Source organism: Kogia breviceps, chromosome 11 (assembly GCF_026419965.1).
Source record: "Kogia breviceps isolate mKogBre1 chromosome 11, mKogBre1 haplotype 1, whole genome shotgun sequence".
Classification (NCBI taxonomy): Eukaryota; Metazoa; Chordata; class Mammalia; order Artiodactyla; family Physeteridae; genus Kogia; species Kogia breviceps.
Genome location: NC_081320.1, coordinates 11,312,676 through 11,329,015, shown reverse-complemented (window position 1 = coordinate 11,329,015; position 16,340 = coordinate 11,312,676). Strand labels below are relative to the sequence as shown.

Here is a 16,340-nt window from a genome sequence, read left to right as displayed (position 1 = left end):
GGCTCAGGCCTCTGCGCCAAACCCATGATTATGAGGGTGAGTCCTCACCTTCCCTGGCCCCCTAATGCATTGGCTGCAAAAAAAAAAAGACTGGAGCCCCACAGGTTGCCTCTCCCCCCTGCTTGGCCTTGTGCACACACTTTAGCAGCAGAAGCTCCAAGGAACTCCAAGGGCTTTAGGCAGCCCCCCATAACCCCCTTCAGCCTGCACCCCACTTTCTGACTTGAGCATTTGACTGTTTCTTGATAGAAGTGCTTTGCAAAAGAAGCTTCCCCAGCAGACTGCGACTGTCTCTTCTCCATCATTTTCTAACTCTCCACCATGCTTTCAAAACCAGCAGAACCTCAGGATCTCTAGGGAAGCTTTTGAAGTTCTGAAGCCTACATTTCACCCAGAGCTTGAATTAACCCGCCAGCAGTGCAGCTTTAGGCATCGGGATTTTAAAAAATCTCCTCCAGTGATTGTAGAGGAATTCCTAGAGAATTAGGGAATGGATCCATCCGGTGGCCCAAATCTTGGGGCTGGTGGGGAGGGCCTCCTGAGGGTTTAGCCCTGATGCTTAGAACCCATGTGGCTTGGGAGCCTGGGAAGGACAAGAACTCTGATGCCTGAGTTCGGTCCCAGAGGCCAGATGCCAGTCTCTTGTCCTTCTGAGACTCAGTCTCCTCATCTGTGAAGGAAGACAGGTTACAACAGCTCCTTCTCTCAGAGATTAGAGCAGGACACCGTACACGGAACACCACGCAGGCACACAATCCACGCCAGTTATGGCTTTCGTAACATGAAACATCTGATCTGCCTTGTTTCAAAGGTGCAACTAGTCATGGCTGGACTATCAAAGGCCAACACATGGAGCCGATTATGCTGACTTAGATCATTCAGACTCTTGCAGTGAAACAGGAATATATGTTTAGCCAACCAAGGGTGGCTTTCCTTCTCTTTCCCCTTTGGCAGCATGCCAGGTGTCACAGAAAGGCTGAGGGGACACTTTCTGGCCAGGGTTGTGAAGCAGCCGCCCCCCTGGTCCCCGTGTCGTCTGGGGCTGCTTCTCTGCAAGAACCAGCTGGGGTTTTCACAAGACCCAGGAGAGATGCTCTGTCCCCAAGTTTAACTCCTCTGTCCTGCCACCCCCTGACACACATCCTCCAGCCCACCAATACCTGAAATCCTATTAATTTTAGCCTTTCTTTTCAGGACAAAATATTTCCTTCTAAAACGTGACCATCGCTAAATACCTAACACCTTAGCAAACACAGTTTGTCCAAGTGTTTCCTAAGTGACAGAGGGCACAGAATTCCCTCCCAAAACAGAGTAGATGGACTTTCCCCTATTTCTTCCACTAAGTACACCTAAAAACGCTGGGTAGTATATTGATATATAAAACGAACATTTTTTACAACCCTGAAGAGTGCACAGATGGTAACCGACTAGGGACCTCAGGACCCAGGAACAACCTGGTGAGGAATTCCCTGGGTCTCCTTTTGTCCTGTGTGTCCCAGATTTGGAAATGCTAACAGGCAAAGACAAAAACAACAACAACAAAAGCCTGATATCTCTAGTCAAAGGACTAGGAAAGGGCACCTCAGTAAACTGCTCTCCTCCAGGTAAACAGCCCAGGAAAAACCACGGCCCCATCCCTACCCATGCCAGCAAAGATCAAGTGGGGAGCCTAGACTTTGACCCTTACCAGGCTGTAAAGAGGTGCCACAAATGTTTCTCTGGATGGTATCAGAGAGGGCCAAGGAGAGAACTGGCACTTTCATCCCTACTGGTTGGTGTTAGTAAAGCCCACGTGGGGAGCCTTGACTTTTATTCCCAGATGGCATTAACAAGGCATCCCTCCTCGTCCCCAGCAGGGTGGTATGAGAGGAAGCCTAGTAGAGATTCAGGGCTTTCATTATTCCCTAGTGTCAGTGGAGGTCAGGTGGGGAACAGTTGTAAAGTAATCAGGCACTCCTACCCCTCCCTCAGCCAGAACTCCCACCCCACCCCTGACCAGCAGTAATGAGGACGAGGACCACCCCACACTTAGATGTCAATGGAGGCTGAGTGGGGAACCTGCAATTCTACTCCCACCAGGCAGTGAGGCCCCCTACCACAGCCTTTCAGAGAAAACCAAGTAAAACAAAAGACAAATAAGTCAGTCTCATAGTACCCCAAATGTCTAGGTTTCAATTAAAAAATTCTATCTGAAACTGAATGAAATACAAACACCAAGATGACAGAGAATTATCTGAAAAAGCTTTTAAAGAAGGAATCATAAAAATACTTCAGTGAGCAATTACAAATATGAAACACATGAATAAAATAGGAAGCCTTAGCAAATAAATACAAAGTCTCAGTAAAGAAAGAGAAGATTGAGAAGAGAAACAAATGGGAATTTTTGAACTAAAAAATACAATAACCAAAATAAAAAAAACTCAGTGGATGTGCTCAACAGCAGAATGAAGGGGCAGAGGAAAGAATCAGTGAACCAGAAGATAGAGCAATAGAAAATTATCCAATCTGAACAAAAGAAAAAAACTGAACAGAGCCTCTGCAACCTGTAGGACTATATTACTGAAGAGCTAACATTTGTATCATCAGAGTCCTGGAAGGAGAAGACAAAGATGGCAAGGCTGAAAAAGCACTTGAAGAAATAATGGCTGAAAACTCCCCAAATATGACAAAAGATATAAACCTACAAAATTAAACATCTGAATGAACCCAAAATAAGATAAACCCCAAAAATATCCACAGCAAGGTATATTATAATCAAACTTCTGAATACTAAAGAGATACTGAGAGAGATGACACCTTACCTATAGGGGAAAACCAATTCATATGACAGTGAATTTCTCATTAAAAACCATGGAGGATAGAAGGAAGTGGCCATTTTCCTAAGTGATGAGAGAAAAGGAATGTCAACTCAGAATTCTTCTGGAATGAAGGGGAAATCGAAATATTCTCATATTAAGGAAAACTAAGAGAATTTGTCATTAGCAGACCTACTCTAAAAGAATAACTAAAGGAACTTCTCTAAACAGAAAGGAAACAATAAAAAAAGAAAAGCTGAATCATCAGGAGGGAGGAAAAAACACAGAAAGCAAAAATACTGGTCAATACAATAGAATTTCTTCCTCCTCTTGATTTTTCTAAACTATGCCTGATGGTTGAAGAAAAACTGTAACACTGTCCGACGTGGTTTTATATATGAAGAGGAAATATTTAAGATAATTATGCTTTAAATGGGGGAGGTAAAGGGACTTAGAAGAAGGTAGGGATTCTACAATTCACTTGAACTGGTAAAACATCAACACCTAATAGACCACAAATTACATTAAATGTAAATGACATAAATATTTCCATTAAAAGACAGATAATGGCAGAGTAGATTAAAAAACATGACCCAACTATCTGCCATTTATAAAAAATTCACTCCAAGTATAATGATATAGGCAAGTTGAACAAAAAGATAGAAAAAAAGACATATCATGCAACCATTAACCAAAAGAAAAGCAGGATGCCTACATTAACATCAGATAAAGTAGATCTGGAAACAAAGAAAACTGTCAGAGACAGTAAGACACATTATGTAATGATAAGAGTCAATCTACCAAGAAGACATAGCAGTCTTAAATGAGTATGCACTAAAGCAAAGAGCTTCAAAATATGTGAAGCAAAAACCCATAGAACTGAAAGGAGACATAAACAAATCAACAATTATAATGGGAGACTTCCAACATCTCTCTTTCAACAATCAATCAAAGGACTAGGCACAAAATAAGCAAGGATAAAGAAGAACTTGAGGGCTTCCCTGGTGGCACAGTGGTTGAGAATCTGCCTGCCAATGCAGGGGACATGGGTTCGAGCCCTGGTCTGGGAAGATCCCACATGCCGCGGAGCAACTGGGCCCGTGAGCCACAACTACTTAGCCTGCGCATCTGGAGCCTGTGCTCCGCAACAAGAGAGGCCGTGATAGTGAGAGGCCTGCGCACCATGATGAAGAGTGGCCCCTGCTTGCCACAACTAGAGAAAGCCCTCGCACAGAAACGAAGACCCAACACAGCCAAAAATAAATAAATAAATAATAAATTAAAGTACCCTTAATTTAAGAAGAACTTGATGAGATTGCCAATGAAAAGAATCTAGACTACATTTATAGAACATTCTACCCAACAACAGCAGAATACACATTCTTTCCAAATGACGATGGCATATAAACCAAGAAAAACCATTATCTTGAGCCATAAAGCAAATCTCAACGAATTTAAAAGAACTAAAATCATACAGTTTATACTCTCTGATTACAATGGAAATAATTATAAATTAATAACAGAAGGTAACAAGAAATTTTCCAAATACTTGCAAACTAAACGTCTAAATAATCTATGGATCAAAGGGGAAGTCTCAAGGGAAATTCTTTAAAAAATACATTAAACAATGAAAATGAAATTACAATGTATCAAAATATGTGGGGCACAGCTGACACAGGTTTGAGGGGAAATTTTATTTAGCAGTCTAATCTCATAACATGGAGAAAGAAGAGCACAGCAAACCCAAAACAAGCAGAAGGAAGAAAATAAATATAGGTAATGAATTGAAAAAAGAAAAGCAATAGAGAAAATCAATGAAACAAAGAGCTGGTTATTTGAAAAGATCAATAAAATTGATAAATCTCTAGCAAGACTGACAAAGAAACAAAGACAAAAATTACTAATATCAGGAATGAAACAGGGAATATCACTATAGACTCTGAAGACATCAGAAGTATAATAATTAAATATTATGTTTGCAGCCAACTAAGCCCACCACGCTCTCTTCCCCATGGGAACCCAGTGTGCAGTGGCTGCCAACAGCAGCCTCCTCGCAAGTACATGCAGCCTGTTGCCTGTATGGGTTGCTCTAAGGGACCCTGGAGACAGTCCTTTGCAGTGGACATTCATGTCTGGCATGCTAACCCCAATCTAGGCTCCAGACAGGTATGCACGGTGCCTTTGGAAAGCCCCAGGGCACAGTGGCCAGTGTCCACACTGGCCAGGTCATAATGTCCATCCATATCAAGTTGTAGAACAAGGAGCACGTGATGGATGCCCTGCGCAGGGCCAAGTTCAAGTTCCCTGGCCACCAGAAAATCCACATCCCCAAGAAGTGGGGATTCACTAAGTTTAATGAGGATGAATTGCAAAATATGGTGACAGAAAAGTGGCTCATCCCGGATGCCTATGGGGTCAAATATGTCTCTAATCACCAATGGCCAATGACTTAAACAATCATGCTTGTGTAATAAAATCCCACATAAAGGGCTTAAACAACAAGGTTTGAGGAGCTTCTGAGTTGGTGATGAGCTGGGAGGGCGGTACACCAGAGGGGGCATGTAAGCCCTGAGCCCCTTCCCACATACTTTGCCCTATGTGTCTCTTCCATCTGGCTGTTCCTGAGTTGTATCATTTATAATGAAACAGTAATCCTAAGTATAGCGCTTTCCTGAGTGCTGAGAATCATTCTAGCGAAGTATCAAACCTGAGGGGGAGAGGAGGCCATGGGAATTCTGAATTTATAGTCAGCTGGGCAGAAGTGTGGGCAGCCCGGACCCTCCATCTGAGCTGGTGTCTGAAGCGGGCGTTGGGGGGGAGGCAGTCTTACGGGATTGAGCCCTTAACCTGCGGAGTCTCTGCTCACTCTAGGTAGTTAGTGTCAAAACTGAACTGAATGGTAGGACTCCCAGTTAATGTCCCCTTTGGTGGAGCCGCTGAAGCGAGGTTTTCTGTAACGTGCAAACAAATGTAAACCCTAAGGACATGGTAACACTACAGTGTTACCAATATAATTATGTGTGATCAAAGGACAGAGAGATGAGTGGGAATTAAAACACCGATGGTGGGGAGGGGGTAGTGCTTTTGTCCAGGGGGAGGGGAGCAGTGGGGGGCTTCAACTGTACTGCTCATGTCTGATTTCTGATGCCGAGTGGGGAGCACAGAGGTGAGTTTTATTCCTGTATATTCTTTTGTGTATCCTAAACATTTCATCACAAGACTTGAGTATGTAAATAAAAGAGTAGGTAAGAAAAAAAAAATGTGATGGTAAAAAGAGAAAGATAGGTCTTTCTATTTACTAGCTGGCCCACCTGATAAGAATGATGGGATCCCTCCCTGAATCTTTCTTCCACCTGTAGGTCCCCAAATCATAATGCTGCAGGAAAAAGAGTGGGGTACAAGAGGGTGGTCTTGTCCCAGGTCTCAGGCGAGTCCCTGGGATGGGCCGCCAGGTGTGGGTTCTTGGCTTCACGCAGGAAAGAATTCAAGAGTGAGCGATAGTAAAGTGAAAGAAGGTTTATTCAGGGAGAAACGCACTCCACAGACAGAGTGTGGGCCATCTCAGAAGGCAAGAGATGCCAGGGTATGGGGGTTGTTGGTTTTTATAGGGGTGAGTAATTTCATAGGAAGGAGTGGGAGGGTAATCGCAACTATTTTGGGGAAGGTGCAGATTTCCAGGAATTGGGTCACTGCCCACTTTCTGAGCTTTTATGGTTGACCTGGGAACTGTCATGGTTCCTGTGGGTGTATCATTTGGCTGATGTGTTACCATGAGTATATAATGAGGCTCAAAGTCTACTGGAAGTCGACTCGTCTGCCATCTTGGACCTAGTTGGTTCTAACCAGTTTAAGTCATGTCCTCCAGGGCTATGTCATTCTTTTAAAGGTTGTGTGCCCTGCCCCCTTCCTGTCTCAATAAGAGCACTTGGCTTGAGGGATCATCCAGCCTCACTGTTCTCACCCTAGTCCAAGACTTGCTGTCTTCCCTGGATAAACATAACTATTTTATTCTTACCCTCAGTGGCCAGGTTCTGATACATGCCCCTGGGGGGAGGAGTCCAGGGAGTGGTGTAAGGCTCCGCACCCCTCCCCAAGAATCAGACACGCTGCATGGAGTGTAACAAGAGTTGCGGCACACAATGGCCTGGACCCACATAGCACGGGGTCACACCTCAAAGATTGAGTCCATAGGTCCTGGGTGGGACCTGGGCTTCTGTATTTTGAAAATGCTTCCTAGTTGACTTTCTCCTGCTTCTTGCAGCCAAAATGCTTTGGAGCTTTACATTCTATAATTTATTTTATAAAATAGTTTTAAATTTCTAAATATAAAATTATATAATAATATTGAATAATTAGACTTTTTTGTTGTTTGTTTGTTTTTGTATGTGTGAATACACATTTTTTATTTGTCTTGGATCGCCACCTCAGAGTAGAACTGCTAGGCCATATAGTAACTTCATGTTTAACCTTTTAAGAAACTGCCAAACTGTTTCCAAAGAGGCCGCTCCCTTTCACATTCCCAACGACAGTGTCAGAACGTTCCAATTTCTCCAAATCCTTGCCAACATTTGTTACTGGCCTTTTGTTGTTATTGTTGTTATTCCCATCCTAACGTGTATAAAGTGATATCTCACTTATTTCTTCTCTAGTTTTTATTATTTACTTCCTTCTGCTTGCTTTGGGTTTAGTTTATTCTTCTTTTTCTAGTTACTTATGGTGGAAGTTTAGGTTATTGATTTGAGAGCTATCTTCTTTTCCAATATCAGTGTTTACAGCTATAAATTTCCCTCTTAGCACTGCGTTAGATGCATCCCATAAGTCCATAAGTTTTGTTGTGTTTTCATTTTCATTCATCTCAGAATATTTTCTAACTTTCTTTGTGATTTCTTCTTTGACCCATTCGTTATTTAGTAGGGTTGTTCAATTTCTATGTTTGTGATTTCTTAAACTTTTTCCATTGTTAATTTTTAACTTCATTCCACGTGTTCAGAAAACACACTTTGTATGATTTAAGTCCTTTTAAATGTAGTGAGACTTAATTTGTGACCTAATATATTGTCATTTGTTTGGGAGGTCCAGTATCCTCAGAAATACACCTCCGTGTTTCCAGACTATTCTATTGCCCCAGATAGAGGTGGGGGGGGGGGGTCCTTCATGGGGATACAGCCCAGGCAGGGAGGAATGGCAACTTCCCAGAGTAAAGAAGCCACTGGCACCACTCATTTTTAAGAGATACCCCGCGCTGCCTCTAGCCCCACTTCTGGGCTGGTGCCTGCACTTCTTTTGCCAGCGTCAGGCACAGGGCTGGGGTCTGGTGGCGTCACACTCATGGAAGGCACCATGTCTGAACCTCACGATGAGAAAACATCCCAGCCCACTTGTCTCCTTCAGATGAAATCCATTTTCTGCCCACCAGGGGCCCCAGAATCACCTATCTGCAACCTGCACCCCACGCCATTTAATCAACGGAGATGTGGAATTTCAGAAAGGCAAAGCATCACACCCCAGCTGTCCCTGCACGTTGAAACTGGGATGAGGACTTAACATCTTCAGACTCTCAAAGTGGTTATTATTTTTTTTAACCTAATGCTTTAGATCTCATGCTAAATCTAAGAGCTTTTTTTCTTTGTCCCCAAACTTTCAAAGAACATTGTTTTCATCCACAAATCTTTGAATCGTGTGCCAGAATTGGAAAAAGGCTTACAGGCTGCATTCACTTCCTGCGTGGAGGCAGCCTGCCCTGAACTGCAGCGATTGGAAAACGGGCCTCCAGAGACAGGCCACCCTTGGGAGCCCATGAATATTCATCACTTCTCTGTGCATTCACTAAGTAGCGCAGGGACAGAAAAGTACTTTCAGCAAGTTTGAGTCTATGTTCTAATATCCTCCACGAAGACAGCCTGTCCTTACTGGTAAAAAGATCATTTTCTAAAACGATAATGAAGTCGGTCTTCTATTAGTAGCTCTAAAAAGCCCCACAGCTTACAATAGTAAAACAATCTCGTCTCCAAAATAAACAAGGCTTTCCTTTGTATGTCCATGGAGAGGCAGGACCAGAGCTCAGGCACATTCTAAGGCGTCTACTGGCCCTGAATGCCGTGGTAGCTACAGCACCCAACCCCACCCCATGCCCCAAAAAGCAGACTACAAAGAAAGGGGATCTGTCAGACAGTGTTTGCCTGATTGTTGAGCGCCAGCCTGAGACCTAAATTGTGAGGATGGGCCCCGTCCCCGAGTGAGCTGGGGCAGAGCTCTAACCCCATGATGATCAGATCCTGCTGGGCCCTTGGCTGGCTCCCCAGAAGCTAGAAAACAACTTTGAAGGGATCGACTGGGAAAAATCCAGAAGACACCATTAATGACTGGGGACAAGGAGAAACATACAAGCATAAAATTTGGTGCCACAAATATCTATGCATTGCTCTTATGAAATGCAATGGTTTTTCTCCAAGTGTAAGTCTCTCAAACATGCTTAGCTTTTGGTGTAAAACTTCTCATATATGATATTGGTCCAAACATATAGTCAACATCTGTCTCCTCTCTCACTTTTTCTCCCTCTCCCCTCTGCCCTGCTCCTTCCCCCATCCCTGCCATCCCCAAGACTCGTGGAAAATCCATTTTATCATTAAGTGAAAGAAGCATTAACAGTGGATGAAATGGACAAAAGGATGAAATAAAATGGTTTAGAATGGAGTGCAGGTTTCTCAACAAACTCTTGAAGACATACTATCTTTCCTTCACTTGAAAACACCAGGACCTAAGGAGGTGACCTGGATGTGGCAGCTAGGCCAGGCCTACTGGATCCTGCTGGTTGACGGAGGCCCAGACAGAGTGGGAATGGCAAGGCAACCAAGAAGGGAGGGCTGCCCAGCTGCTCCAGGTGCTGGAGGGGCCAGGCTTCCAGGCCTCACAAAAATGGGGAAGAGCTGGGCCCTCACTGTGGTTAAAAATCTTCCATACAGTTCAATAGCCACACTTCAGACAAAGGAAAATAAGTCCCAGGAAGGAGAAAGTGCTGGGTTGGTAGGTACTCTCGGTATTCTTGCTCTCCAAAGACGGGCTGCAGAATCCTCCTGCCAGGCTGCATTTTCAGCATTTTAGCTGGAGGCAGCAGGGCTGGAACAAGGAACAAGATAGGGAACAAGTTACCCCTGGGTCAGGGGTTAGCAGATGCCCAGAGTATGGGATGCAGAGGAGTCTGGGCCTTTCCCTGGGTACCTGGGGGCTCACTTACACCTGCCACCAAGCAGGAAGCATCTGGAAGCCAGGAGTGCACCTGGGCCTCCCTGTCCGGTCCATCTGCTACAAGACTACCTGCACACACCCAACTCAGACACAGAACGTCACCTAAGAAAGCAAGCCTCATTCTCTAGCCATCGCAGCCAGAAGACTGCATCTGGCAAACCTAGTTTGTTTGGTTTTTTTTTTTTTTTTTTTTTTTGTGGTATGCAGGCCTCTCACTGTTGTGGCCTTTCCCATTGCGGAGCATAGGCTCCAGACGCACAGGCTCAGCAGCCATGGCTCATGGGCCCAGCCGCTCCGCGGCATGTGGGATCTTCCCGGACTGGGGCACGAACCCGTGTCCCCTGCATCGGCAGGCGGATTCTCAACCACTGCGCCACCAAGGAAGCCCCCAAACCTAGTTTTAGCTGGAAAAAAGGAAAGGAATTATCTGGATGTTTACACTCAAACAACACCCCCAAAAATTACGAAACCAAAACAAAACCACACCCACTTTAGAGTAGAGTGATGTGGGAAAAGCTGAGCAGGAATTGGACTTCATTTTTATACCTTCCTGAGAGGCACATGACAGGAAGCGATTCCTGGACTAAGTTAAGTCTGAACTCAACAAGTGAGGGTGATGGGGGTGGTGAGAAGGGGAGTGCTCAGGACAGGCCCTGCCTCATCTGAGGCGACAAGCGTGGGTTTTGCTAGCAGAACTACTAGGAAACAGTCCCACAGAGCAAGGAGGACTTCGGCGTTCTGGGATGGACACCCACAGCCCCTCCACCAGAGCACTCTCAACAGTGGAGGATGGCCCACAGGTCCGCCCTCATATTTCAAGTTGCACTTTAGCACATATTTCAGTGAGAAAAGAAGAAACTTTTCCCCCCAATACCTTTTGTTTAAGAAAAACAATTACCGCAAAATTTGAGTTGAGAAGGGAGAGGAAGCATGGGTAATAATGGCTAACAGTTTTGAAGCATTTACCATGTGACACTGGCTCATTCATCCTTCCATAAATAACAGAGTCCCACAGGACCGGTGAGGAAACTGAGGTCCTGAGAGTTAGTCACTGCCCCAGGGCTCCCCAGAGGTCAGCTAGGCAGGACAGGAAGCCCAGCCCGCTGGCCCATGAGCTGCAGCTCCTGTTAATTTTCATTCCAAGCCCTAGAAGCACACAGAGTGAACCTGCTTTTTTCAGGTTTTATAATGATTAACTTCCTGCTGAGATGCATCCCAACCAGAGCCATGTGCTTCGGTTTAAGATTAAACTAGTAACAACAGGCCAGAGTCAAGGCACTCAGGACCTCAATGACCTGGGAATCCGGCAATTTGCACTGGGCAAGGAGCTGTTAAAACTGGGTCTTTAACATGAAAAATTGGCTTTTGACTTATTTTTAAAGTTGGGATCGTTAAGAGACTATAAAATACGTTAACCTTGCTCTATTGGCCTTAATACAGTCCAGAAATCTACCCTAACATTTCTAGTAAGGAAATCACTTTGGCATCACAGTGAAATGAAAGACGGTTTTCTAGCAACCAAGGCCCAAGAACAAGGTCATGAGAGCTGCAGCACTTGTTTCTGGAAAAGCCAGTAGGAAGAGAGAAGCGGGAGGAACACAGGGCGGCGAGAGCTGCAGAGGCCTGGGTCTTTGATACCATCCGCAGGTACCGAGCTCCTGCAATGAGCCTGATGCTCCGAAAGTAACGAGGAACCCATCAGGTGGCAGTAGTGTTATTTCATGGAGTGTGTGTGTGTATAACTTTGGCAGCAGTGGCAGTGAGGGAAGGCCTCTCCGGGAGAACATCTGAGCTGAGACCCAGATGACTAAAAAGAGCCAGTGTGCAGAGATCTCGGGGAAAAGATTCCAGCCAAAGGGAACATCGACAGCAAAAGCGCCAGAGACGTGCCACTCCAGCCACAAGGGGGGAGTAACTGGAAATGAGTCCAAAAGGGAGAGGGAGGCCCCTGAGTCCTTGCCAACTCTGGTAAAGGGAGGCCACTGGAGGATGTCAGACAAGGGGACAACCCAGCCCGATTCATCGGCAAAGTCTCATTCTGGCCATTATGTGGGAAGCGGAGGGTCTGCATGTATTCATTTCCAGGCCAGGGAACCCATTTAAACCAAGGTCCGGCCTCAGCCTCTCTACCTGGCAGCATGTTCCCAATTCACTGGCACCTAAAGATGCAACCTGTTTGTAACCAGCTCTGACTGGCAGCCCACTGGCCCTGCTCCTCAAATAACCTGGAAATTATTTCTAAAAATAAGACTGAAAAAATAATTATTCTCAATTTGAAAAACCCTAACCCTAACTTTAAGGAAGTGGATCAGAATAAGTTTTGAAAAATTACTTATTTTTGAAATGTGCCCTGCTTACTTCCACAAAGCATTCGAGTCCATTGATACAAAGGCCATAAGCAACTAGACATCTTAAAGTCCTTTCTGGGAAAATGTTGACAATATATTGTAATGTGGTGACAGCTTCAGTTTGGGAGAGAAATGCTAACACTGAAGAGTTTTAAAAGCCCCATTAGTTCTAAGGGCTGAGTTTAGGGGCAAGCACAGTCTCATCAACGGCTAGGTCCTTGCAATGCCTGCGCTTTTATCAACTTCTGTATTTCTTGTGCTCTAGCTTCTCCTGGGCCCTCTAGAGCTACCCTTTGCATGATTTGTTGCTCACTGGCACCCCCATCAGAGACGGAACAGAAAGGAAAGATTGGTGAGCCCAGAAACGCCCCTGGTTCAGCAGTTTCAGTTCTGTGTGTGTCTGTCTTTGTGGGAGGGTGTTTGTGTGTAGGGGGTGGGGGTGAGGGGTAGGGAGGATTCCAGGGTTAAAGTGATGCGTAAATGGTAATTATCCATTCCTCTACAGTGTAGAGTCTAAACACACATTCACACCCTGTCTCTCTCTCTCCTCTGCTGCCTGGTGAGCAAACCACTTGAAACCACAACATGCAATATGAAAATCGTAAAACTAGACAAGGGGTCCAATTTCCATTTTTAATCTCTTCCTACAGCACTCTTACTTCTGCTTTAATTTGGCCAGTGAGAATCCCATTCTTCCAGCTTTTCACAAAGTAAAATGTAACACTGTCAGACATCTCACAGGTAAATTCAAGATGAAAAGCAAAACGTAGGAAAAGAAACACTGGAGAAACTTTTCATTCTTCCCGTTGGGTGGATTTTAACAGACCTTTTATGATTATCTGCCTAAACTGATTATTGGCTACAAAAGTATTTTTATTATAGCTTTAAAAAAAATTAGAAAAACACTCCATTTAAAAAACATCTTCCACCAAAACTACTGTTTCTATTACTTTTCCCATAATTTTCACCACATTCACTATGTCCAAGACTACTGTTAATGGCCAGCCTTCCCTAGTAGCAAAATATAACAGATTTGCAGCAGATTATGAAAAGTGGATCTGGCAGAAATGCTGAGGAATTTTTGAGGGTTTGGTGGAGGGCTGGGGGTAAAGAACAGAATTCCTTTAATTCTTTGCTTGGTTTACATTTCGGATGTTTGCTTCAAATTGCTAAATTGCCCCAAATTATAAATTGCATATGTAATTTAATGTGTGCACTGCTTAAGAATTTCTTATTTGAGCAACTGAGCTTTCCAATGAAAACTTCACAGGGAAAAAAAACCTGAAGTAAATTGTTTAACTATAAATTGAACTTCCCAGGTACTCTTAAAAAACATCTCTGACTATAATAGGTGAAAGCTAAACCTTTTAGTTAAGGGAAAATGCCTGAGATGTGTTTATTCAGTATAAAGCCTGGTTAAATTTCTTCCAGCTTCCTTAAGCAATGCATCAGCGATTAAACTTCTAACCCGTTAATCACCTACCCTCCAAACAAGCTGCTGATGCAGAATGGGACCTGCACTCCCTTGCCACCACTTACCCATCCAGTACTGGATGGATAAGAGTACTTATACTGGAATGCCTTGCAGAGTCCAGATAAACCTAGACGCTGATCAAGCACGTTAGATTCTGTTCAGCAGTAACAGGGGTGTAAAGAATGCTTCCCCTTTCTCCGGGGTCCCCACGCTCCCAGGGTGTCCCTGCTAATGTTGCCCATGAGGGCCCGGGGGGAGCAGCCAGACGACAGTCCCTCCCGGTCGCACTCTGGCCTTGGTGGATCTTAGCACCGGGACTGCAACCCCAACTCCCGCAGCCTGCTGGTCTCCGGTCCCTCGGGGGCGGTGATAGGGTCTGCGGCTCCCAGAACTCCCGCCAGAGCCAGGGTCCAACCACGCAACCGTGTCCAGGGAAAAGTTTTCGGCGCATTCCCCTCTGCCGAAAATTTCAGGACTTGCAGCGCGCCCGGCGGAGCTCTGTTTCCCTCTCGGAGGTTAAGGGGAGCCCTCGGTGCCCACCCCTCCCCGTCTCCACTGGCACGCGCGCCCACGACCAGCCTGGGTGCCGGGAGAGTGCGTGGGTGGGAGCCCCTGCGCCTCAGCACCCGGCACCGCTGGGGCGGGGGGAGGTGTTTAAAAACTTGCCAGCTGCTGGGTGCGCCCGAGTCGGCGAGCTCCCGGCCCCCCGCGCCCGGCCCCCGGCCCCCGGCCCCTTGCACTCACCTCCCCTCCACAGAGCGGGGAGGAAGAGCCACGGCAGGAGCGGCAGCAGGGCCCGCCCCATCCCGGGGCCGCGGAACTGGTAATTCTCTGTGGACCGACGGACAGATGGCCGTCCAGAACCTGCCGCGTCGCCGGCCAAGCGCGCCCGCGAAGCAGCCCGGTCCCGGCGGCCCCGGCAGCCAGCGCCGAAGTGGCGGAGCAGAGCCGCCGCGGGTGGCGCCGAGGGCTGGAGGGGGCGGGACGCGGGCCAAGTCCGAGAGGACCGAGCCAGTCGGGGAGGGGAGGGGAGGGGGCGGGAAGGAGGCCGGGAGAGGAGAGCCGCGGAGGGGGAGGAAGGGACGGGACTGGACCGGAGGGGCGGGGAGAGGCGGGCCGAGGCGGGCCTTGGCTGGAGCCTGGGCAGACCGGGATGGTGGGGCGGGGGCTGAAGAGAGGGGAGGGAGGTGGGGACCATAAAGGGGAGGGGCGGCCGGAGGTGGGGAGAGAAAGGGGCCCTGGCTGTGGGCTGTGTCGACGTCCAGCACGTGCAGGTGGGAGGGACAGAGGGAGGAGATTGGGTTGGGCGGGGGTAGCGGAGGCCGCCTGAGGCGGCCGCCAGACGTAAGACTAGGTTCCTACAGCTTGGGGGCTGCGGTGGTCCCGCAGTCACGGCTCTGGGGACACAAAACCCAGGCAGCAACGCTCCCAGAGGCCAAGGCCGCCGTGGCGCGCTCCCTGCTGAGCGCCACACGCATCCGCTCCCGGCCGAGCGCCCCCTGGGTACCCGGCCAAAGCGGTGAGACCAGCCTCGGCGTCCCGGAGCTCACCGCCTCCTGGGGAAGAACTCTTCGCTGTGCCCCCGAGTCCAAGAGAGGTGATGCTCACGGAGGGAGACGAACGTCAATGAAAAAGTGCAGAGCGTGAGTGGAAAGAGGCAGCCCCCAAACGACAAAGTGTGGAGGAGCCAGGAAGGCAGACGCAGAGAAAGTTAACCGTGAAAGAAATGTCAGCCACTTTTACTAATAATCGCAACAATAACTTATATATATGTATATATATACTTTAAGGAAACATTTTTAGAATGTATGTGTTTTAATGGGATCCTCTGACAACATGAACCATTCCTCTGCTCGAAACTGGACAGTGGGGCTTCCCTGGTGTCGCAGAGGCTGAGTCCGCCTGCCGATGCAGGGGACGCGGGTTCGTGCCCCGGTCCGGGAAGATCTCACGTGCCGCAGAGCGGCTGGGCCCGTGAGCCATGGCCGCTGAGCCTGCGCGTCTGGAGCCTGTGCTCCGCAACGGGAGAGGCCACAACAGTAAGAGGCCCGTGTATCGTAAAAAAAAAACAAACAAAAAAACCCCCAAACTGGACAGCGGTTCCTGCTTTCTCTCTGCATAAGAGCCACAGTCCTGCCTTGTGGCCTTCAAGGTCCTACACGACCTGGTCTCTCTTCTTCTCTGACTTCATCTCCTTACTCCACGTCCAGTTATGCTGCTTTGTGGTCCAGCAGTCCCTGACCCCTAGGCTGGTCACTTGGGCTAGATTTGGCTGTAAGAAGGCAACCAGCCCACATGGATTTAAATCGGTTATCACTTGCACTGACAGCAAGAGCAGTCAGCACGATGTCAGCTCCTGGCGTCCCTAGTCCCATAGGATGACACCAAGCCCGAGGGGCCAGATGAACAGACATGAGGAGTGGGTGGCTTTGCTGCTGAGCAGCCAACTCTAAAGTACAGCTGAGCAGTTTCACAGAC

The 16,340-nt window shown here is 47.1% G+C and overlaps 1 protein-coding gene and 1 non-coding gene across 2 annotated transcripts in view; one reads left to right on the top strand and one right to left on the bottom strand.

Moving 5' to 3' along the window:
* MERTK (MER proto-oncogene, tyrosine kinase) overlaps positions 1 to 14,804 on the bottom strand; it is a 112,405-nt gene extending 97,601 nt beyond the window's left edge. The window contains exon 1 of the mRNA XM_059079086.2: positions 14,607 to 14,804. Coding sequence (XP_058935069.1) covers positions 14,607 to 14,667 — 61 coding nt within the window. The 5' untranslated portion in view covers positions 14,668 to 14,804. The remainder of the gene's footprint in view (positions 1 to 14,606) is intronic.
* LOC131766067 (small nucleolar RNA SNORA70) lies at positions 4,772 to 4,906 on the top strand. The gene has a single exon (XR_009338369.1). It is a non-coding gene; the product is annotated as a small nucleolar RNA SNORA70 (small nucleolar RNA).
* Positions 14,805 to 16,340: the final 1,536 nt, after the last annotated feature.